The sequence below is a fragment of the Phaethon aethereus genome (assembly GCF_964289735.1).
Source record: "Phaethon aethereus genome assembly, chromosome: 16".
Taxonomy (NCBI): domain Eukaryota; kingdom Metazoa; phylum Chordata; class Aves; order Phaethontiformes; family Phaethontidae; genus Phaethon; species Phaethon aethereus.
In genome coordinates this window covers 9,214,185-9,237,973 of record NC_138592.1, presented here as the reverse complement: position 1 = coordinate 9,237,973, position 23,789 = coordinate 9,214,185, and the positions used below count along the sequence as shown (strand labels likewise).

At 48.1% G+C, this 23,789-nt stretch overlaps 3 protein-coding genes across 3 annotated transcripts; 2 read left to right on the top strand and 1 right to left on the bottom strand.

Moving 5' to 3' along the window:
* Positions 1–2,384: 2,384 nt before the first annotated feature.
* On the bottom strand, positions 2,385–5,620 carry SPATA2 (spermatogenesis associated 2; the record flags this gene model as incomplete). Its single annotated transcript, XM_082007007.1, has 2 exons — positions 2,385–3,638; positions 5,303–5,620. The coding sequence occupies 2 exons, from the start codon at positions 5,618–5,620 to the stop codon at positions 2,385–2,387; spliced, it is 1,572 nt and encodes a 523-aa protein (XP_081863133.1).
* Positions 5,621–10,042: 4,422 nt separating this feature from the next.
* RNF114 (ring finger protein 114) lies at positions 10,043–14,970 on the top strand (the record flags this gene model as incomplete). Its single annotated transcript, XM_082007337.1, has 6 exons — positions 10,043–10,170; positions 10,834–10,984; positions 11,860–11,966; positions 12,704–12,818; positions 13,730–13,837; positions 14,061–14,970. The coding sequence occupies 6 exons, from the start codon at positions 10,043–10,045 to the stop codon at positions 14,124–14,126; spliced, it is 675 nt and encodes a 224-aa protein (XP_081863463.1). The 3' UTR covers positions 14,127–14,970.
* Positions 14,971–20,716: 5,746 nt separating this feature from the next.
* Positions 20,717–23,411, top strand: SNAI1 (snail family transcriptional repressor 1; the record flags this gene model as incomplete). The annotated part of the gene is made up of 3 exons (XM_082007241.1): positions 20,717–20,795; positions 21,392–21,895; positions 23,004–23,411. 3 exons carry the CDS (start codon positions 20,717–20,719, stop codon positions 23,183–23,185), a joined length of 765 nt encoding a protein of 254 aa, XP_081863367.1. The 3' UTR covers positions 23,186–23,411.
* Between the last annotated feature and the right edge of the window lie 378 nt (positions 23,412–23,789).

Genomic DNA, 23,789 nt, shown 5'->3' with positions numbered 1-23,789 from the left:
CAATTCAACACAGTTTTGTACTACAGTATTCCATGACATATATACACAGGACTTTTCTTTTTCAAAGCAAGTATAGTCCCTGCTATGGTCACCGTAAAAATTACGTGGCATCACAGTTTTAGTTATTCACTGTAGTGTGAGTAGCCATATGGAAAATTGAACTACTGAACTAGAAGATACACTGTATAGCAGCCAAACAGGCATGACACTTCAGAAGATGAACAAAAACAAAATAACCACCAAAATTAAAACCACCCTTAGACCGTATTTTAATAGTAAAATTGTTTTTAAATTCTTCACTATATACACAACGTATCTACATTTGTGTCATATCTATATATATTTTTTTTTTATAGAAAAACATACAAGATTTTGAAAACCTTAAAATCATTCACTTAAACAATATTCACCCCAACCTTCAGGGTCAGCAAGGCAATACTTGCCTATAACATTATGTTCAGTCTCAGTTGCTTGATTTAGAAGTTTCCCTGATTGCTAAACACACACCATTGACTTTGTTTCTTAGTGCAAACTGTACAGTAACTTACTGTTCTCAGCCCTCTAAGACTCAGGTTTCACCTTATTTCCATAATACTTCTGACACCCATTTATGGCTAAAATTATTTCAGCTATTTTACAACGTTAGCCTATATAGTTTCCCCCTCTACCTACCTCAAGCCCTCCCCCCACCCAAAAAATGTAAGACAAACAATCATTCATGCATGTTTCTGTCACACAGGGATCAATGGACATTAAAGTTTAGAAGCCTAGACTCTAACAGTGTTTAAAAAAACCCTAAGTGAATAATTTTAGTGCAAAGTGGACTATATAGTTTACATCTCAGCTAGAGTTCTTTACAGATACTTTAAACACATTTAATTCTGCACATCAGATTAGGCTGCCTGATATTTTGTTCTAACTAGCTAGTTGCAATAAGGAAGTTGGAAGGATTCTTGTGGGTTTTCTTTTAATAAAAAACTAAAGCCTACCCATAATCAGGTATTGTTTGGGGGTCCAACTGTACAGAGCCTAGCACAACAGAGTCCTGGTTCTCGGCTAGGGTTCCTATGTGCTACAGTAATACAAATAGATATTATTATCCGATTCACATCCATAACTGATGGGTTTACTTTAACAGGAGTCACAAATGAGCTCTGATTTTTAACCAGGCCAGTGCTTAACTTGCTGAACTACACTACAGACTTCGCAGTGAATTTGGAAGCAAGCATAACATTTACACTTAACAATTTCCATAACCACAAAGGAAAAGCGTGCACTGAGAACCAAAATCCTGCAATTCTTAGACAAGGCTCCACTTAGATGAGTGGTAGCCTTATCAGAGGGAAAAAATGTCAGATTAAAAACCAAAAATTGATCAGAGCCAAGAACATCAGCCTGCCACAGTGACTATAATAAGCTGTGAAATACAGTACAAGGAAAACCAAAAAGTCACCTGAACAAATAACCCAGAGAGACTTCATAGTTATAATGATTTTACCACTTTTAAGAACTCAACATATTAAATATTTATTAAAAATAAACTGTTTCCAAATTACCTATTTACAGTACAAAGAACAGTACTTAATACATGTGCAACAGAAAGTAAAGAAAATTAGTACTCATCTGGAAGGACAACACTCTAGGCATAATTTAAGTGACATGAATGCAGGTTCACCTTTTTAAAACACCATACAGTAAAAACCAGTAGGATGATATTGGCAACACCAGAAAATAAAGCACGTATTGTCCAGATTCAGATTATACAAGCTTGAGATAAACAACCAGGAGATAAGGGGAGAAGGAAGAAACATAAAGACGATAGGAAGAGACGCTGTGGTGCTTGCATTTTGGAGATCAAGAAATGCAGACACACTTCAAAAAATAGTCCTTGTTGGTAAAACGAGTCATTCACATATTTCTTGCACATTTTAAAGTCATACTTTATCAAAAACCGGCAGTAGTTTCATCACTCATAGAAAATGAGAATATTAATTTTTAGATTTTATTTTCAAGCCTTGCATGCTTTTATTTGGGCAAGGAGATGACTGCAATGTAGTAGAAAGGTGCGATGTCACTTTTCTAAAAATGCAACAGCTGCCAAGTTTTAAAGAAAAATGTGCTCTTCTCCCCCACTTAAATTGAAAAGTAATGATCATTTAGGAGTTACCTAAATTATAGCAGCATGAAATCTAATGTATCTGCAGCATCTGTGAAGCCACAAAAATCAAGAACTGGCACCTGATCACTGAACCATCGTTCCAAATATTTGGACATGACATTTTTGTAAGAGGTCAGTGTATTTTCTTATCAGTGGAGTCAGCACATTAGTTAGCATAGCCCTTTCCCCTCCCCTTTTCCTTCCCCTCCAAACAGACTCATCAAATCTATCTATAAACTACATGGGACAGCTGGGACGATTTATAGTTTAACTGATTGTTAGGCATGAATCTGTGAAGCTCGCTTTTTCTACAGCAGGGATCATAATAGTAAGCATTGAGGCAAGTGTCACATGAGACTTTCGAGCAAAACGTGCAAGTGTTTGCAGCTCCAGATCGGTTACAAAAGCCACAGCGCGAGGTGCCTGAAGATTTGGATTTTGAACTGAATTGAGCAGCTCTCTCTTGACTCTGAGTCTGTGATGTGTACTGAGATTTCTCCCTTAAAGCAGACGCAGGAGACAAGCCATCATTTGGAAGTGGTTTGATTGAATAGGTGCTCTGTTTCACTGCTGGATATTCCTGCCTAGAGTTGAAGAGATTGTCACACTTTTGGCAAACAGAAGTGCCACAAGGTATGCCACAGTTTTGGCACTTGAGGGAAGCGGTCTCTTTGGCTAGGTGGGTGCGTTTGTGGTAAACAGGGTTGGCATCATTTTTTAACAGCCATACGTCAGGCTTAATAGCTTCTTGTCTTTTAAAATTTAACATACTTCTAGAATCGGGATCAGTATATAAATCTAAGTCCTCTTGAGCAGAAAAATAGGAGCTGTAAGGGACATTGGTTCTTAGCATGCCATTGTGATGAGATGAAGTTGGCAAGAATTCATCTGAACACCCGTGTGGGGAGCTTGACACTGTCAGAAGAGAGGGTGACGGACGGATAATTTCATCTTTAATGTCATCTTCTGCATCAACTAAAATTGGCTCTTTCCTGAGACTCAGTGAGCTCATCAAAGGTGGTTTCTTACTTTCCCAATAATTATCATATGTGTCCACTGATTTAGAAGGCTTGCTCACCTTTGGCTTGAAATAATCTTTAGAGGCCCGTTCACTTGCTGATTTCTGGAGTACCATTCGTGCCATGGAAGTGTTTAAGTTTTCTTTGCACTCTGCACGCCGTTTCATGGCTTCTGAGCAGCCTCTAACATCTTCACTGCTATTTTTTCGTTCATTTATGACATCAATCTCTGAATAACCTTTATCCTTCACTTGCAAGTGAATTTCAAGAAGCTGCTCACATTCCACTTTGGCCAAAAAGAGTTCAAATGAAACCATTTTCACTTGAATGGCATCAACCTGCTCTTTGAGCTTATACATTGTTCCCAGTTCTTGGACATAGCCCATGTAGTTCAAAATCTGCCTTACATCATCTTCAGTTAGAGCAGACTTTACATAATAAACAAAGGGTCCAGTGTAGGTCTAAGGGGGGTGAGGGGGAAATAAAAGGAAAACTAGGTTACAAATTCAGTGGTGGACTAGATGTTCAGATAATTCAGTGACAAATACTATATAATTCAGTAGAATAATAACGACAGTGAACACATGCAACTCCCATGGCATGATGAACTCCATTTCTGCCACCCTTCTGTTCAGCAGATGGAAATTCTGCATGAAGGAAATTCAAAGTAGGAGAGTTTTCACTCAAATTAAAATCCTGATTAGCATAATGTCCTCCCTGTTGATTTAAATCACTATGCTATACACTGACATTAACTTTTATGCATACCAGACATGCTTGCATTTACAAGCAAGTCCACCAGGAAAGGTGAAAAGGCAGAGATTTCATGTATTGCCCCTGGACAGGGGCTAGAGGTAACAGGAACTCAGAATTACTGCAAGAATACCAAAGTCCTCTTCAATTCAGCTTTAAATATACTTAAGGTGCACACTTTTTTATGTACTATTACCAGGCAGTTTCAAATGCCTGGTTTATTTAATTTTACATCAGGTCAAGAACTTCCACTAAAAAAGCCCGAAGGACAGAGATATGAGTTTGCGCAAGTTTAAATATCCTTAGCATCTGGCATACCTGAGATATGTTCTTAACCCAGTTCAAACTGTTCTGGATTGCAGGCAAGAGCAGCCTGCCCACCACATCTTTGTGTAGAACAAGTACTGGATCCACAGTACACAACCAAAGTCAATATCAGCACTGCATCGAAAGACATCCTCGGTGGATCAGCCAACATTTCAAAGGCCAAAACTTAAGCATAACGATGAAGAAGATTTATGGAGAGATCTTGAAGAAAGGTAGTTTCCCCTTGGGAAAACAGAGACCTCTCAAATGTTCTAATAGTGTTCAAATTCTCGGCTAAATGGTGAAATAGTGTCTTTTTCAGAAAAACAAACAAAAATACCCATCACTAGTGCACACAACCTGCAAATTACTTTAGACACTTTTATCAGCAGTGTTTTTACCCAGCTTTCAAGTCTCAAAACTGTTCTTGTAAGTCACCTGCAGCATTCATTACTGAACCCAGCAGTTCTGAATAAGCATATAAGAAGAGGTAAAAGAGAACATAGAAAAATCAACAGCAGAACTCACTATCTGACTTCCAGCACTCAAGGCAAGCAATATAAAAGTTCCTACTTTTCCCTCTGAAATCCTGGCATAGGTAATATAATTTGAAAGGACATTAAAATCAAAACCTTCATGAATTGAGAACTGAGCAGGATAAAAGATATTCTGGAAATAATTCTTTCAAAATCAAACTTTGAGTGAGCTTAAACACCACTTGACTGCTCACCCTAGTAAAAGCATCTCCAAGTAGAAACTAAGACACTGTAGCAGGGTATGCTGAACAAAAACCTTAGATAAGCTCTTCATCTATTTTATGGTTACATTATAAATGCAGATAGTACTTGTACTTCTGCTCTTGGGATACTCCCACCAGCACAAACCTCACTTATTTTACATAGAAACTTTCCTGTGGCTTCTGTTTACCAACTGTATATAGACAAATACATAGATCATGCTAATAGGTAGGAAAAAAAAAGAAGTCTTTAAAGGAAATGCATTAAATGGGTTAAAAGAAAGAAAAACAAATCATGTTCTCACTATGGCCATACATAAAATGTCTTACCTTAATATTTTTGAACTCCTTTTTCCAGGGGTAAAGAAAGAGATTAATTCCAACTGTCTCAAGCATGCTGAATGCATTATGGAGCGAATGTAAACTTGAAGATTTCACAGATCTCAGTGAGTTTTCAGCCATCTCGTAAAATTTTATCAACCGGAATCTATAAAAGGGATCAATTTTGGGAAGGCAAAGTAAGGCTGCCGCTGCCACTCGCAAATACTCATCATTAATAGGACGCTGCTTGTTGTCAGAGGCATTCAGTTTGCATTCATGGAACTGTACATACTTCCTAAATAAATCGTCTTTGTATTTTGTATCCATTGAAATTAGTTTTTATCTCACACTTGGGCAGCTACCTCGTCTCTTTCATGGTTATTCAGCAGTAGGTTGATTATCTGGCATTAAGAATCTTCAGTAATGGCAACTCTTCTGGAATAAAAATTGAAAACAAAGACAAGTCATCACAGTTGTGTAAATCCCAGATGTCCACAGCATCTATCTGCTTCACAGGATTCTATAAAATGGTTCACAGAACGGCAGCTCCCAGAACAGCCTCTATAGGTTTCTGAAAGAGTGCAAGAGACTACAAAAATGCTGTTGTCCTGCTTTTCACTGTCATTGTCTACTCCTCTTCCAGTTAGCCACCTAAAACAGCAGAACAAACCTACAGCAAGCAAAGCACCGAGTTTGATACAATAAAGCTGCTGTAAACTCAAGCCCGGACCGAGGACTCCTTGGCTTAGGGAACCAAGGCAAAAGTAATTCACAGCAGAAAATTGAAAGGAGAAGCATGAGTTTTTAGGGTCTCTGTGTTTTATTTTGCCCTTTCTGTTCAAACAACTTACACAAACATTATTTTAACGAGTCTTTGCTGGGCTGTTTTTTTTTTGTTTGCCCTGCACAGTGATACAAAGATTAAAAAAATCCCACAAAGAAGTTTCATTTTACTCAACTTGGGAAAGCATCTACTTCCCCCCCCCCCCCCCAATGGCACAGGACTGGCCATAGACTAAGCAGATTAATTAACTTTGCCTTTCTATTTCAAACATTTTCTAGGCTTTTGACTGCCACTCACATTCCACCTGATGGCACATCCAGGCCATCACTGTGCTGGGAGAGCTCTGCAGCCAGCCTACAGAGAACAGGCTCCCCTAAATGCTGCAAAGCAAAGTACAGCCAAAGTTCCAGCTGAATGCTGGCAGCTGCAGAGAAGATTGTAATCTTTTCAGCAAAAAGCTACACCTGCCATTTTTAGCTGCTCTACTAGAAAAGAGCAAAATCATTCTGTTTTTACATCATGTACATTTTTGCTTGCAGAGATAGTTGCTTTTATGTATATACTGATCTACATTTTCATCTCACCAAGCTAACACACTACCCAGAAAAAGCTGGTGACAAGAGAAGCTTCCTAATGCTATTTTACCAAAACCAAGGAAATTAACAGACCAGCAGACTCCATCTCAACTGCCTGAGGAACTTGTGATCAAGAAGCAGACTCAGGCTTTGTTTATTAAATGAAAACTCAATTTAGCCCTTATGGACGTCCCAACTGTGAACCAAAGGAAGGGGAGGCAGGGGAAATCAATGCACTGTTTCAGTTACAGTCAGTCTGAAAGAGCACTTTAGAAAAGACTTTCCACCCAGTATTAATCGCAGCTGCTAGAATACTGATCAATGCCCCCACACACTCCTGTTAAAATGAAACTCACTGTTAAGAGCAAAATTAACTGAATGAAAGGAGCAATAACACAAAATACATTAGCGGGGGGGACGGGACACACACAAGACCCACAAACCAACAACCAAGAGGCCAGGAAAACAAACAAACAAACAAAATCAACATTTGATTGAAGCCTAGCAGTTAATACTACTTGATGAAAGGCTGCACTTAATGACAGCGCTGTGTGGGAAAAGTTAACTAGCAGTTCAATTTCTGCTCAAAGGCACACTGCTCTTGGTCTTCCTGCAATCAGAAATTGCACTGATGTCAAGAGACAAGCTGTGAATCACAGGAAATGTGGAGTGCTAAATTAACATCTGAGCATAAGGGATAGAAGTAAACCCTTCTCTCTCCCCAGATCTTTCCTTCTGAAGTTGTGCAAGATTAAGTCTGTGGACAAAGACAACGGAATGCCTGTTCCTTAGCACCGAGAGCTCCATGAGGGAATTTCAGAGAAAGATCTTTGTCTGGCACATCAGTAATACACCCCCAGGGCAAGGAATGATCCTGTGCTGACAAGGAACTGGATTAAGTATTACAGTTCTTCCACCTCCTCTGTTAATAAGTACTAAACAAAAGCGCTTGGTTACACGTACGAGACATCAGGATTAGGAAAGTCCCCAAATGAAGGTCCTTCATTAAGACCCTACGGACTGTGACACTCAAAGCCACTACCAGCTCTGATTCTGGCTTGCGGTTTGCACACAAGCCAGAGTTCACACAGCTGATAGGCAAAACATGACAAACCAAACATCCCAGCAAGGCTTCACAGAGCTGCTCCTCCACAGACAGAGCTTCCAGAAGCAAAACATCCCCGTCCCAGGCAGCCCACCCAGCGCCAGGCAGGCTCTGAACTGCTAACCACCATGGTTACAAGGCTCGATACAAACCTCAACATGTGAGCAGGCACAGATAATTATAGTTTTAAGAAACGCACTGGCTGACAGAACAGATAAGATAACAAGGCTGTTTTGCTGCAAATTCTTGGCTGAAAACCTCAAGATTTCATGGAGGTACGTGAATAATAAGTTCTGATCTGAGTCTAGTTTCTGCTGGTGAGACAAAACATTTTGATCCATCTCCTGGATCAAAACCTCAGCTGAGGAAACCAACCACTCTGCCTACCCTGGACTGCCTGGTAGGGCACAGTCGCACAAAAACCTTTACAGCAGCAATAGGGGAGAAGCACAGGACAGCTACAACCTTCTTCTAACCCGCTCTAAGGAGACCACAAATGCTAGATTCTCACCCAACAATGGATATTTAAGAGCTCAAGCGCACACCGCACCGCTGAGAAATTTCAGGCCATAAAGCCCGGGAGAAGAAGGGAACACCACAGAAATGTACACCCGCCTGAAGCTGTTTCGCTCCTTGGTTCTCATGGAGACACTTGTTGCAGAGACGCCCAGCCCAGCCAGGAGAGCGGGACGGGGCCGGCTGGTGCGAGGAGCCGCGGACACGGCCCCGGGACACCGCCTCCGCCTCCCCGCCGTCCGCAGCGCTCGCTGAAACCGAGCCCCGAGCCGACCCCACAGGGGCTCGCCGCAGCCTCCCGCCGGTAAAGGGGCGCGGGGCCAGCCGCAGCCCGCCCTACCCTCCCCTCCCCTCCCCTCCGCAGTCAGCGCTGCGCCGAGGGGCCACAGCCCGGGCGAGACAGAGCTCCCCACCGCGCGGGCCGGGCCCGTCCCTCACCGCTCCGCGCCGGGCCGCGCCTGCCGCCCGGGACCCGCCGCCGTTCAGCCGGAAGCGCCCGGTGACCCGGATGTGGACTGCGGACCCCTCGGCCCCTCGCACGCTCCCGCGACGTCCCAGTAGAGGCCACCGCCGGAAGAGCTGCCGGCTGTCCAGCGGTGGGGCACGCCCGCCCTCACAGCTCGGCCTCCCGGCACCAGCCCGGGGGCTGCCGGAGGCCAGTGGGAGGGGGCGGCTGACAGCGGCGCCCCGGAAGTAGATGACGGGAGGGGCGGGGCACCGCCCCGCCGTAGAGAGCACTTCCGCCGCATGACGTCAGCGGTCGGGGTGCGAGTGGGCGGGGCGGCCTCCTCGGGGCCTGCCCGGCCGAGAGGCCCCTGCGGGGCAGGGAGACCCTGCGGCGGCGCAGGCCGGGCCCAGCCCGGGGCGAGGGCGGGAGGCGCCTGGAGCCGCTCTCGCCCCTGCGCTGGGCTGTTGGGCGGCGCGAAGGCTAACGCGCGCGGCTTCGGCGGTTCCGTGTGCAAGCGCGGCGGTGTCGCGTGCGCTCGGGCGCCGGAGTGAATTCGGTTGGGGTGAAAGGCGGGCGGCTCCACGCGAGGCCAGGGCCGCGGGGCTGGTCTCGGCCCCCAGCGCTGGGAAGGCGCCGCTGCCTGTGGGAGCAAAATGGCAGGAACAGCCTCCCGCTTGGCCCCGGGGCTTTCCCCGGCTGAACGGGCAGGGAGAAGGGACGCAACCAGGAAATGAAGCGGCTGCTTAATCACTGGGATGGGTTTATGCGCTCGCTATAGCAAAAAATAAGTGCTAAATCACTGCTCTTGTGTAAACGGCTTTTGTATTGCCTTGGCTTGGGAATCGCAGAGAAGAGCTGCGCCGACTTCCCTTGGGAGGCCAGTGGTTATTCCAGAGCCAGAACATCCAAAGTAAAGGAAGGAGGCAGAACCGTCACGTCCCGCTGCTCGGCGAGGCATACCCCCTGCACAGCTAGCATTAAACACGGACCGGGCTTGTACGTGGGCCCGCGGCGAGACGCCCGCCATCCCGCTGCCGTCTGCGGCTTTTCCGGCCCTGGCGCTGGGCTGCTGTTGAAATCGCTCGTTTCCCACGCGCGGCGCAGAAGCGCTGCCCGCTCTCCCCGGGGCCCCTGCGCGTGGCCTCGGCGTCTCGCCGCCGGGGACGGACCGGCTTGTCGGGGACGAGGTAGCTTCGGACCACGCGCCCACTAGAAATGACCACGCCTCTCGAGGGACGGTGCTTCGGCGATGGGGCGGTGCTGCGCCTGCGCACGGGCAACTCCCCCGTTGGTTGGCGGGGCGGGGCGTGGCGGCGGGAAGATGGCGGTGGCTGGCGGCGGCGGCTCGTCTCGCTCGCCGGAGCGGCGGCACGACCCGTTGTCTCGCTTCACTTGTCCCGTGTGCCTGGAGGTGTACGAGAGCCCGGTGCGCGTGCCCTGCGGACACGTGTGAGCGGCTGCCGGCGGCGCGGCGCGGTGCAGGGGCTTGAGGTGGCGGCGCCTTGGGGCCCTCTCAGCCCTCTGCGGGAGGGGAGTGGGAGCTGGGCCCGCAGGCGCTTTCTCCGGCTGCGGGCTGTGAGGCCCTGGGAGGGAGCCGCGGCATGGTTGCCTTTAGTCCCGTCCCCCCCTTTCCCTCTCTCGGGAGCGGGGCGGGCGGGATGGGCAAGGCCGCAGCCTGCGCGGCGGGGGCTGGGTCCCGTTGGGGGCGATGGGGTCAGGAGGCGCTGCCTGACGATAGGGGCCTCCGCAGGCAGCTCCGCCCTTCAGCAGCGTCTTACGAGTGGCCCGGAGCTTCCGCGAAAGGAAACAAACAAACAAAATAGACAGTAGGGCCAAAAAAACTAATATTCATTCACTCTCGATTAGTTCCGCTCCTGAAAGGAGTGGAAAGGGAGCAGAACGCTGTCTAAAAGCTCATTAGCTTAGCGTAACGAACTAGAATCCTATTCCTCCCTTCATGCACAAATGTTGACAGGCTCCTGTTTTATGAGATAGCATTTCTTGAGACTCCTTTATCAGTTACGGCAGAAGATCATGGGAGGGCTGTAGGTGTTTATGCTGTGTGTCCAGGAGGGCTGTTCTTAACCATCTGCTGTTTTTCTCCCACCCTAGCTTTTGCACTCCGTGCTTGCAGGAATGTCTTAAGCCGAAAAAGCCAGTTTGTGGTGTCTGCCGCAGTACCCTGTCACCTGGCAGCAGAGCTCTGGACTTGGAAAAGCAAATTGAAACGACAGAAACCACTTGCAATGGCTGCAATAAAAAAGTATGAAAGTATTTAGCAATTAAGTGCATGAAGTGTGCCTGCTTGGCCATACTGCTTAGAAGGAAATGAGTGCTTGTTCTTCAGCTTTCTGCAGAATCAGGTCAAAATGTTTGCCCTGATAAGTGCTAACGATATTTTATATAGGCAGCACCCAAATGTTGACATTATTTCCACAGTTTATTGTTACATCTTCACAAAGTAAATTTCAAATGAAAGATACTGATTTTTAAATTATATTGTTTCTGAAGCTGCCTCTGTGAGCATGTCTCTGTGGGAGGAATGTTGTAATGAAACAGTGTATATGTATAAGAAGATATCTTAGCAGATGGCAGAACAAGAAGAAAAGGATAATTAGTCACACTAAGGTGAGGGTAACAGTTCAGTTAATTTCATTTTTTATTTCTGGGTAGTGTCTTCATTCCAGCTGATAGAAAACTGTAGTGCCTTAGTTATAGATGTCCTTGTTGTAAATTTGAATTTTCGCTAATGGGATTGAACAATTAGCAATCAGTCTACACCAAGGTCTGTACTAAAAGCCAAATTAATTTTTCATACACTCTCTCTTCTCAGTGACCAGGTAAACTGGCTTTATATGAAGGATTTTTTTTTTTTTAAACTATACTACAGGTTAAAAAAAGTGAGCTGTCCTGAACAGTGTTGTACTTGTAAAATATTACAGGCAGCAAAGTTACAGGTTAACTAATCTATAATCTCAAAGCTTTCTGCCTCACCAGCTGAAGTGTTTGGGTTTTCCTGCTTTAACACTGTCTGCAGAAAGCATCTTTGTTTTACTCCTTTACTGCTTCTGCTTAAAAGTGTAAAAGTGACTGTAAATAGTTTAAATTAACCTCACAATGCAACTGTTGCCCACACAGATGTATCTCTCAAAGATGCGTAGCCATGCAGCTTCTTGTTCGAAGTACCAGAACTATATAATGGAGGGTGTAAAAGCTGTAACTAAAGAACCACTTCATAACACCAGGTAACTAGCTCTTCTCTGGAAACACTTGTCTTTTTTTGTCACAAAACCATGACTGTTACTGATTAATCATTATAAAATCTCAATTTTGATTCTTCTAGGAGGAGTCCTTTTATCTTTAAAAAATTTTAACTGCATTATGGAGTTTCATGCAAACTGTAGAATTTTGGATTAAAGCAGACTTTACATCTTCGTTCAGTTTGGGTATTGTTTTAATCCTCTCACATTGTTAAAAACTAAGCCTTAATCCTGCATCTGACTCTGCACAGGCAAACTGTTCTGCTTTCTACATAGTCCATGCACTAGGCATCTTAAAGATCAGGGTACTCAGTAAAAGTAGCTATTTTTTAAATAAAAACTTTATCTTTCTGTCTGTTGATTGTAGTAACTTATAATGAAGGGAGGCCGCAATTGATTGCAGTGCATTCACCTGCATTGTTGCAGAGTGGTACCTTGTGTATTTTTTAAAAAAAAGGTGACTAGCATTTATAACATTTGTAGAAGAGCTCTCATTCTGTGTAAATATGGATGATATTAAGAGTTCCTTAAGCTATTGTTGGGAATTAAACTGCTGATTCTTAAAATTAGCTCATCTTTATTGCATAGAATGAGACTATTACTTTAAATTATTTGTATTCTTGAGAGCTGGTAAGACAACTTCTGAGTATTGAATCCTAAAGCTTTTACTTTCAACTTTCTTACAATGACAAATAACCTCTTTCTCTTCCTCCCACAACCAGGAACTTCCCAAATCGCTTTACCTTTCCTTGCCCATATTGCAGCGAGAAAAACTTTGATCAAGAAGGACTAGTTGAACACTGCAAAACATTGCACAGCATGGATGCAAAACAAGTGGTAATAAAAAGTCTTGGTGCAGGAATTGCAATGAAGTCTAGTCTTAAATCCCTTTGAAACAATGAATTAGAGACTTACTCTTGAAGTTAAGTACATGTTTATAATTACTCCTGTTAAAGTCAAATGTGGGTATGTTGCTTGTGCATTTAACGCTTACATAATTTTGATGTTGGCTTTCGATACATTCTCTGGAGGTGACTAGTCTCTCTTTCTATTGCAGCTAGGTCACATCCTCCTTTCATATTTGAAAAATGGCAGACATTCAAAGTTAATTAGGCACAGTAACAAACATAAAAATAAAAAAATATGATTTTTTTAAAATGTCAGGCTTTTAATTTTTCCCTCTGCTGTTTTCAGCAAGAAGAGGACATAAATCATTAGGGAAAATGCTTGCAAAAAATAGTCTATCATTCTAGTAATCTTTATCTGCTGATACCCTCTTTCATATAAAAGGAATTGCAAAATATGGAACTGAATTTGAAACTGATTTTTCTGGAAAGTTTTTTGGAATTCCAAATTATTTATAAAAAAGTTTTGGGGGTTTTTTCCCCTTGGAGAGAGGTGATCTTTGCAAAGGAGAGGAAGTAAACTTTTCTGTTACTGAGAAATAAAGGTTGAAATCTTCCAAAGCAAACAGCTGTAGTCAATTCTGGTTTTCAGAATGTAGAGAGAAGAGTAAGCCATTCCAGTTCAGAGGTCTAAGGCTCGAATTAAAATTAATCGGGTTTATCTGAGTCTTTTGTATTAAATGTCCCAGCAAACTAATTGACATCACTTTGTATGTAGAATAGTGATTGTCACAAACCTCGAACTTCCCTCTTCTATGCTGTCTCTGTCCTGCCCTTCCTACTATAAATGTTAGAGCACTTAATCAGTGGGGCTTAATTGGCTTTTTTGGGTTTTTCTTGAAGGTTTGCCCAATTTGTGCCTCAATGCCATGGGGAGATCCAAATTACAGGAGTGCTAACTTCATGGAGCACCTTCAAAGACGACATCGCTTTTCGTATGATACTTTTGTGGTATGTGTTTCCTCACTCTTGGAATACAGCCTGATGACTCTTAAAACACAGCTTTTTTACATAGCCACTGCTGTGAAATCTCATCCATGCAGATGGTATCATGAGAAAAATTGGATTATTGGCAAGTCAAAGGAAGAGACAGCTTTTTTTCTGTTCTTATTTGGTGTTATATTAACCAGCATGGCTGTTGCAGTAAAAGAATTTCTGTACCCTTTGTTCATAGGATTATGATGCTGATGAAGATGATATGATGGCACAGGTTTTGATGCGTTCTTTGCGGGATAAATGAACCAACTAGAAGATGAACTGTAAAACCAAGCTTCCATGAGGGGGAAGTGCCCAGCATCCTCACAGTCCTCCCTGTATATCCCAAGATGAACTCAGGCATCCAGAAAAATGGAAGGCTTTTTAATCCATATCTCAGTTTCAAGTGCTGGTTTGATATTTCTGTACCACTCAGTCTCTTGTTAACACGGTCTATGCCATTCAACCCTGTCAGCCGAATTTTCTTACTTGCTTCACACAAAGCTTGATTGTAGGTCATCATGGAGGAGACAAATCTGTTTTCTTTTACCAATGCCTGTTTCTTGTTTTTTTTTTTTTGCAGTTGTGTTCATCTGACTGTCAAAAGACAACATTCCAAATGGAATGGCCTGAACTAGTTAATAAATATATCTTCCCAATCTCATTTACATATCTTAAATGACAGTGAGAGAGGTGTATTTGTAGCTCTGTTTTCCTTTAGTGAGACCTCTAGGTGCTAACTGTAATTGTCAGACCAGCTCATTTAAACTGACCTATGATGCCTGTGATTTCATAATGTTTCCTAGTGTTTAAATTCTTATATGCAGCCTCTCCACTATATGGAAAACACGTCTTCAGTATGAGTCTTCAAACTACAAACTTTCTCACCAAATCTTTGCATCTGTGCAAGCAACTAGTTCAAAATATTTTAGTTCTATGCATGATTATTACCTTCTGTCATACTTTGACCATAATTTCTAGCCTGGAAAATAAACTTTAATGTTGGTCTTAGTTAAAATGCATAATTTTTTAACTATCTTAGCAAATATTAATCATATTTGCTGGCTTTATGGTTAAATTGGTGGTTTTGAGACTGTGTTTTTCTGGTGATTTTAAGCCTTAGGCTGGTAGGGGAATTCAGAAGGTTTTTTTGATACCTCTGCTTTCTATTTAAGCTAAAATTTTCCTATATATTCCTAGTTTTTCCATCTCTCAAGGCATCTGGTAGCAAAACTTACCAATAATTCATAGCACTTGCATAGCACTACCTTTCTGCATTACAGATTTGAACAGGTATTTTTAATTCCTGTTCTTCATTTAAATGTTGCTAAAGTAGCTGAAGCTGTACTTAGATTGTTTTCCATATATTATTGTGTGTGTAGTATGCAGGTATAGCTTTCAAAAAAAAAGTAAAATATAACCCAGAAGGCGAGTGACAGTTCCCATACATGGTAAATGGATACTCTGTATTCAAGTCTACACTTTTACTATAGAAAATCCTTTTTAGTTTAAGGTTTTCGTTAACTGCACAGTCAAGATGCTGAGATCTAATGATCTAAGACACCTGACCAGAACTTGTAAATCACAGTAGTGTTGAGATATCTAGTCTAATTTAAGCATGTTTAATTGAAGCAGTGGACCTGCACCACCACAGAATTGAGTACTAATTAATTTATTTGACCAGTAAACTTAGTATCATCACACTCTGCAGACTGCAGCATAGCCTTACCCTTAAAACAATGAAATGCACCCTAGCTAAAACCTCTTGATTAAACTTTGTGTCCAGCCAGACCTCTAACATATTTAAGTTGAACTTGGTTTTAGTATGATTTCCCCAATTTGGTATGGGCTATTATAGACTCATCCTTAAGTATCTGCTTGGTGACTGGAAGCTCAGTCTTGGGGGGTGGGGTGGGGGGGGAATCTCATGGTACTGTGGAAAAAGTACTGTGTTTGGGGTTGGTTATTTTTAATGCTTGATCTGCAAAGAGATTACAGTGTATTGGTGGTTGGATGGGGATTTCTGGGTTCTGGCTAGAACACAGTTTGGTGATACTCATTGACCAGAATCTAGATTTCTGCTACTAAGTGCACTTCCATGCAATTCTGATAAAATGTTTAAGGAGCAGTTAGCAGCTTCCGAGCAATTACTTTGTCATGTTTTTGACTTTTGAAGACAAGTTACAAATAAAGGTCATTTAATTTATAAAATCCTATCTTTGTGTCAGCTCTTATCATTTCTTCCTTGTGGTCTGTACATTTCATTTTGGTACCTCCCTAAAAACACTGCAGGGAGCGCAGTAGACATTGAGAAATGCAGAGACTTCAACTTTTGCCTTCCATTAAATATTTTGTACTGATTAGTTGCAACTTTATAATCTTTCAAACAGTGGGCCACACAGGTTATGAAATAGTTCAAATTGAGTTCTGAGCAAGTTCTGCTAGAGCTGGCCAGAATACCACAGGTGCAGTCTTGTATGTGTGTACTCCTGTAAGCCATAGAAACAAATTCCCCTTGAGTTTCTTGCTAAATGGGGAAAGTGTGACTGTCCAGCAGGGCTTTTCTGTTGAAGTCTTGACATCTCCCATAGCTTTAACTCCTCTGGTTGTCAAGTCTGTGATGCTTACATCCTTGTGCTGTCCTCTGTTTAGGTAGCTCCAAACAAGGAGGTGAAGGCTGGCTTGCAGCAATGACCAGAAATTGCTCGTGCTGAGTGATTGTACCCTAACTGTCTGTGCAAACCCATTCCTTGACTATGCAACTTGGGTTTGATTTTCGTCAATTTATTACTTGGGAATTATTTCACAGAAGGTACAGATCAAAAATACTGTGGAAAATGCATGCTAATTCTACTTTAACTTTGATTGCATTAGTGTAGGAGTGGGAAGCGATGTCCTAGCACCTGCTAGCTTGGTAACAGCAGAATTCACAGTGCTGCTTTCCATGCTGTGATGAGCATCCATAGAACTGCTTGGAGATAAACCTAGCCATAGACTCCCACTTACTCCAGCTGATGAAGAGCTTTCTATCTCTTTGCTGATGACTTCATCCACTTAACAAATACAAATGTGTTTACGCATGCTGTTATGTGTCTTACTGATATTTGCCGGTTGTTTTTACAAAGGCATTCTGCTGAGAGGCGCATGTGTTCTGTGTATAGCTTTGATTCATCGCGTTTGTGTGCAGAAACCTGTGAGGAAAAAAAGCCTTATTATAGAACAAGCTGGTTTGGGCTTCTAAATCCAGTGGAGTGTCACTGCAGAAGAGTGAAGTACTCTGCCACTGGTGCTCTCACCTCATCAGCAGCTGATCCTGTCGGCGCAGCACATCCCAAGTGCCCATTGTTGGTGATAATGCAATCGGGCCACCTTGGACCTGTGAAATTCCCGGTGTCTGGCACAGGGAGTCAGCCTTAGGAGGGCGATTAGCACAGAGGGGGAGAGGGATGGAATGGGAGGAGACAAGCTTGTGGTTGAGCTTTTTTTTTTTAAAAGATTAATCTGTCTCTGGTCAAAGACTGGCCTTAATAGGTCTGATAAATTGTTGTCAGCATTAATTGCCTAACACAAAGGCGTCGCTTAACCTGGAATTACAGCAATAAATCCCCCCGGTCTCCTTACACTGCGGGGATGAGATCTTGTAAAGGATCGCATCTATAATCAAGCATTAATGGTATATTCTGGGTCCTCATGCCACCTGACTGACAAAGGCACAGCAAATTTGCTTTGAGGCCTTTGGCCAGCGCTACTGAAGGGTCACTGGTAAGACCAGCGCAAGAAGGATTAACCTCTCACGCAATACTGAGGTACATTAAGTTGTGGTAAAGCAAATAAGGGATGTGCTCACAGTCCTAAAGCTTTTCTTTAGTTTAAACATACTAAAAATGTCAATGGGGCATTTGCCTGTTTTGAGGGTGAGGTTTTGTTTTTCTAATCCAGAGCTTCATGTCACAGTTGCATTGCTCTGTGCTTCATTCTTCAAAAGCAACTCGTTTTTTATAGGTAAACTACATTATTCTCCAGGTGATACAAGCAAGGACTGTTGAAACCACTATGAAAACTTCCTTTTCCTTCCCCACTCCTTCCCCAAAACTCCAGAAAATACTCGGCACTTAGTGAAAATAAGTGTCATCACTACAGGCTTGGGTATCTCTTCTAGTTCTCACAGTTGTCTTTACCTAGCACTCAGACACTGGGCTTTATAAAAATAATAGTGGAGCATCTGGGAGCTGCTTTAATACCCCCATGCGATGAGGTTCGCTGCCGTAACGCGAGCGTAGGGGCAAGGAGCCCACCCTGGTTGCTGCAGCACAGGAGCGGTGGCCGGCACGGCCTGCGCTGACAGCAGAGGGAGGTCTTGCATTTTGGAGAGAACGGGGCTCGCACCTCCTGGCCCTGTGCTCGTCCCCGTCCTCCTCCACCGGGCTCAGGGCCCTGTGGGGGTTTCAGGGCGCTTCTCTGGCCTTGCAGTGAGGGTGCACACCTCACCCCCACACCTCATGGCCAGAGCTTCCCTTCGCCCCATCACAGCCTCCCTTGGTGGCAGGAGCTTTGCTCTGCAGCAGGTTATTGGAGATGCTTCTTGTAGCCGTGGGGCCAAAGGCGGCAAAACCAGGAATTTGCAGCAGACTTGCTGCTCTGGCGGTGGTTGATGTGTGCCGGCGAGCTCCTTGGGTCAGCCCATGTGGCTCTGGGACTGGAGCTGTGCCATGCGCGGGTGGCAGGGCTGCGCTGACCACCCTGGGGCTCAGCTGCTGCCAGAGCCCGGTGCTCCCGTGCAGGGCGGGACAGCTGAGAAACCACTGCCATTTCCAGCCTGTGAATCATTGCAGAGCTTCCCCCCTGCTCTGGTCTCCTGCTCTCCGTCCCGAAGCCTTCTGGCTCACGAGCGCAGGCAGGTCAGATCGCTTTCTCCCTTGATCTTGATTTTTCCTCTAGCACATGCAAATTTTTTCCACGCATGGTAGTTGGAACAGATCTGATTATTAACATTTCAGAAAGAACAGAGGAGCAGGCTTTGCTTCTTGAAAGAAAACCGGATAGTTGGGTTCCTTGTACAAGTGTCCCCAGCGTAACCACATCCGCGGCAGGTGGAGGAGTGAGGGGGCACCTGCGGCAGCACCCGGGCTGCTGCCCCTTGCACCACGGGGTGCTGTGCTTCTGCACCCCTGCAAGAAAGGGGGTGGACGTGGCCTCTGTGATTTGCAGCCCCTGAGGCCTTTGGGGGCACAGTTTCCGCTGAAGTTCAGGCTGACCCAGGGATCGGTTGTGCAGATAAACACCTGCTGAAAGCCAGGGGCCATTCTGCAGTGAAGGAGGGACAGATCCAGCTCCAGAGCACGTGGCTGCAGGGGAAGAGTTTGCAAATGCATCCCCTCTCCGCAGGATTGCATGTGGCTGGCAGGACAAGCTTTCCAAGCTGTTCCTGCCCTGAGGAAAGACTGACAGTGAGCTCAGCCCTCTGCCCTGCGACCGTGCTGGTGGAAAGCTTTGCTCCCCACTTCTGCATTTCATGTGGGTTGTGGCTAAACAGTAACATGTGGTCTGTGGGGGCTGCTGGAGCGGTGTGTGATGGGTAAGTCACGAGTGGCCCAGCACCACGGGCCCTTTTTCCAGTGGCAGGGCCAGGCACCGGCTGGGAGCGAAAAGGCATTCCCAGCAGGTCCTGTTCCTCCTCCTCCCGCAGCCACCCACTGCCAGCAGCTGTCTCGGCCTGGAGCTGAGCACGGCTCCTGCAGCAGGTGGCTGGACGCATGCCCTGAGTCCTTCCAGTGGGGAAATCCCCACATGAGCTGGAGGGACGGGGCGAGCTGGAAGCCTGAGCTTGGCTTTTTAATTGCCAGGCCAGCGGGACCGTTCTGGCTCTGCTCACCACTGCCTCAACACCCGCTAGCATGGCCTGTGCACCTTCCCAATGGGCACATGTCCCCTGGGGAGCAGAAAGCCAAAGGGAGCGTGTGCCCCACTGGGTCTGTTTGACCCACACTGCCATGACCATGAGGAAGGAGTCAGGGGGAGGCAGGAGAGAAGAAAACTAGAGGGCAGCTTGCTAGGGAAGGCTGTGCTGCCTGAAACCTGCCCAGCAGAAGGGAGAAGCATGTCCGGGCAGGGGCTCCTGGCCCCTGCCTGGGGGAGGGAGCCAGCAAGGGCTGTGCCAGATCCATCCCGCTCCTCCTCAAGTCATGGCCTCTGCTCGGAGGACTCGTAACCTGCGGTGAAGTGTGCTCCCCACGCTGGGCTGGGTCCCAGCAGTGCTGCGGAGCAGCGGGGCATGACAGAGGCTTGTCCTAACCTGCACTGCAGTCCCCAGCGGTGGGACAGGGGCAAGGACAGCCACGCGTGGGAGGCCCGGGGATCACCCTCCTGGCACAGTGCCTTCCTCCAGCTTCGCTTCTGCAGGTCTCTCCGGCTCCGGCACAGAGGCTGTGGGTCTGTCGCATGGCTTCTTGTCCTGCCTCCCTCCAGAGCATCGGCTGGTCCCCGCGGGGAGCGTGGCACAGGGAGACACTGCGGAGCGCAGCCAGAAACGGCTCGTTCGTTGCCATCGTCACCGTCGTCGTCATCATCACCATCGTCAGCAGCAGCAGAGGCTTCTACGCCAGGACCCGGGCCGGCAGCGCGGCCGCCCCGCGGGAGAGGAGCCCCGTGGGCAATCTCCACGGCTCGGTCCGGCCCACGGCGCCCGTGGGGCCGGCACCTGCCGGCCACCCGCCCCTCCCACCCCATTGGCTCCGGGGCGCGGAGCCGGCCCCGCACCGCCCGTCCCGCCCCCGCACCGCCCCCCGGCCGCGGGCCCTTATCAGCGGGCGCGGCGGCGCGGCGGCCCTGCGGCGGCGGCGGCCCCGGGGTGGGAAGATGCCGCGCTCCTTCCTGGTGAAGAAGCACTTCTCGGCCAGCAAGAAGCCCAACTACAGCGAGCTGGAGAGCCAGGCCGGTGCGTGGACGGGGCGGGACGGGCCACGCGCGTGGGGCGCTCCGCGGGGTGGTGCGGGGCCTCAGGTGCGGGATCGTCTCCAGACAGGCGCGGGAGGGTGACTGACTGACTTCTTGCAGGGGTCCGGGGGTGTTCTTTTCACTTTCGTGAATCTCGGGTGGGATGGAGCGCAGGATCCCCCGTGTCCCGGGATGTAGAGCCGTCCCCTGGTACCCCGGCGTGGGCGGAGGCGCCGGGGGCTCCCCCACGGGGTCGACACGGCTGCGTGGGGAGCCCCTCATGGAGGGAGTGGGCGGGGGCGCCGAGTCCCCTTCGCCCTATCCCTCGTGGCAGGGCGGGCCGGGGTGCCGAGCCCCCGTGGGGTAGGGTCTCCTTTGCCCTGGGGTGGGCTGGGGCTGTGGGCCCCCGTGGAGTGGGCTGGGGTCCCTTTGCTCCTCCGGGGTGGGGCGCAGGGGTCGCATCCCATCGCCTCGGGGGTGGGTTGGGCACCCCGCTGTCCTGGGTGCGGAGCCACACGGGGGCGGGGTGGGGCCCCTTCGCCCCCTCGTTCCTCCCGGGAGCATCGAGCCCCCGCTGAGCGCTGCCGCCTCCCGCAGTTCTGGCCGCCCCGCTGCTGTACGAGACGTGCCCGCTGCCCGTCATCCCCCCGCCCGAGGTGCTCGGCCCCGGCGCCTACTACCCGCCGCTGGTGTGGGACGCGGGGCTGCTCTCCAGCCTCTTCCCCGGCAGCCCGGGCAGCGAGGCGGCAGGCAGCGCGGCCCCCGCCCTGGACTTGACCGCGCTCTCCAGTGAGGAGGACGAAGGCAAGAGCTCGGGGCCTCCCAGCCCGGCCTCGGCCCCCGCCGCCGCCGAGCGCTTCCGCTGTGCCCAGTGCGCCAAGGCCTACTCCACCTTCGCCGGGCTCTCCAAGCACAAGCAACTGCACTGCGACGCCCAGGCCAGGAAATCCTTCAGCTGCAAGTACTGCGAGAAGGAGTACGTGAGCCTGGGGGCTCTCAAGATGCACATCCGGAGCCACACGCTGCCCTGCGTCTGCAAGATGTGCGGGAAGGCCTTCTCCCGGCCCTGGCTGCTGCAGGGCCACATCCGCACACACACCGGTAATGCCGGCTCTCGCCCCTCTCCCTCCCACCCTCCCTTATCGCTTCCCGCTCCCCAGCTCCCAGCAAATCGGTGGGCTGGGTGTTATCTGGGAAGATAAGGGCTTCCCAAACCCCCTTGGCACATCTCCCTGAAACGTCCTTTAAAGATCCTCTTGGCTGGAGCGGGGCACGGGGTCAAGGCTCGGCTGGTCAATGGGCTGCCGCTGCTGGGGCCGTGCATGCCCGTGGATCACCCACGCTATGGCAGCACGTGCTCCCCCAAAACCCCATCAGCTGAGGCTATGAGACTGCCAGAGTACCCCTCCTGTAGGCCGCCATGTCTGGAGCACCCCCCTGCCCACGCCCAGGGCCCCCAGCCTGGGCAGCACCCCCAGACCTGCCCACCTGCCACCGTGGCCTCCAGCCTGCTGCAGGGGTGAACTCTGCTCCCTGCAGACCCACAAAGCCTTGTTTGGGCCCACAGGCAGGTGCCAGGGGTGCGGGGCCAGTTGCCCCCCGCAGCTGCAGCCCACCCTGCCACTGTCCACTCAATGCACCCCCGAGCATCCTCCATGGGGCTTGCGAGGATGGTGTGGCTGTTACTCGGCACTGATTTCACACCCTCTGAACGGCTGAGCGAGGCCGGGAAGGCTTCCTTGTGCTTTCCAAATTGAGCATACACATTGGTTTCCTCCAAAAGGGTGTTTCTGGGTGGAATCCGCCCTCGCTGGGCTTTTCGGTGTGGGAGAAGGGGAGCGCGGGGTGCGGCGGAGGAAATGGCTGCCCTCGCCACGGCGCTGGCGCCTTCCCGCCGCTGCCTGCTACGGTACGGTTAACGGACGGCGCTTGGCTCCGGGCCTTCGCTGTGTGTGCCACTGCCTCGCCTGCCTGCAGGTGTTTCCAGCATTAACCTTCCGTGGCTCATAGGAGAGGTTTTTCTGGGAGTAGGAAATTCCCCGGGCTGCATGCTGTACACCCCGGCTCGGCTTTTCCCTCTGAACGACAACAGCCAGCGCTTCTTCTCACTCCGCTCTTCGCAAACTGTGGCTAATGAATGGCTCTTCCTTTGATATTCCCTATGTGTTGATGCACTGGTTAATTGGGAGCGTTTCTCTTTGTCCCATAGGTGAAAAGCCCTTTTCCTGTACACACTGCAACCGGGCCTTTGCTGACCGCTCTAATCTGCGAGCCCACCTGCAGACCCATTCAGATGTAAAGAAGTACCAATGCAAAACCTGCTCCCGGACTTTCTCCCGTATGTCGCTGCTCCACAAGCACCAGGAGACGGGCTGCTCCGGCTCTCGCTGAGGACTCCGCACCCCCGGGCCTCTCACCACGCCAGTACCTATATTATACCTAGTTTCTGTAGGAGTTAGTTTCCGCTGGACGCAGCCGCTCCGGCCCTCGGGACCCTCGCACTCCTCGCTCGGTGCCTCCTGTGCAATGCGAAGGCCTGATCCTTCTCCCGCCCCGGCTCCGGAGGGTGCGGGATTGGACTCCGGTGCCAAGCGTGGGTGCCAAAGCGAGAGCGTGAAACTCGGGGGGTGCAGCCCTGAGCCCGACCCGCTGCTGCCGCGGCCCCGCAGCAGGTGCCCCCGCTTGCCGGAGGCACTCGGCACCTTGCAGGCTTGGACCCGCACCCCGGCCGCACCGCCGGCATCGGACATTGCGACCGTGTAGCTTGGGGGGGTGGTGGAGGTTGTTTTGTGTTTCTTTTTACCATAACCACTTGGTAACTTTTAAGAACCAGTATTTTATTTTTTTCTTCAATGAAGGACAAAATGTTAACCACCCCCCCACCCCGAGTGTATATACGCCGCCTGTAGAAGGTGTAACTATGCAATAATACAGTATCCCAGTAGTTGTGAAGCAGCTGCTTCTCCCCAGCACAATGACAATTTGCAATGCCTGC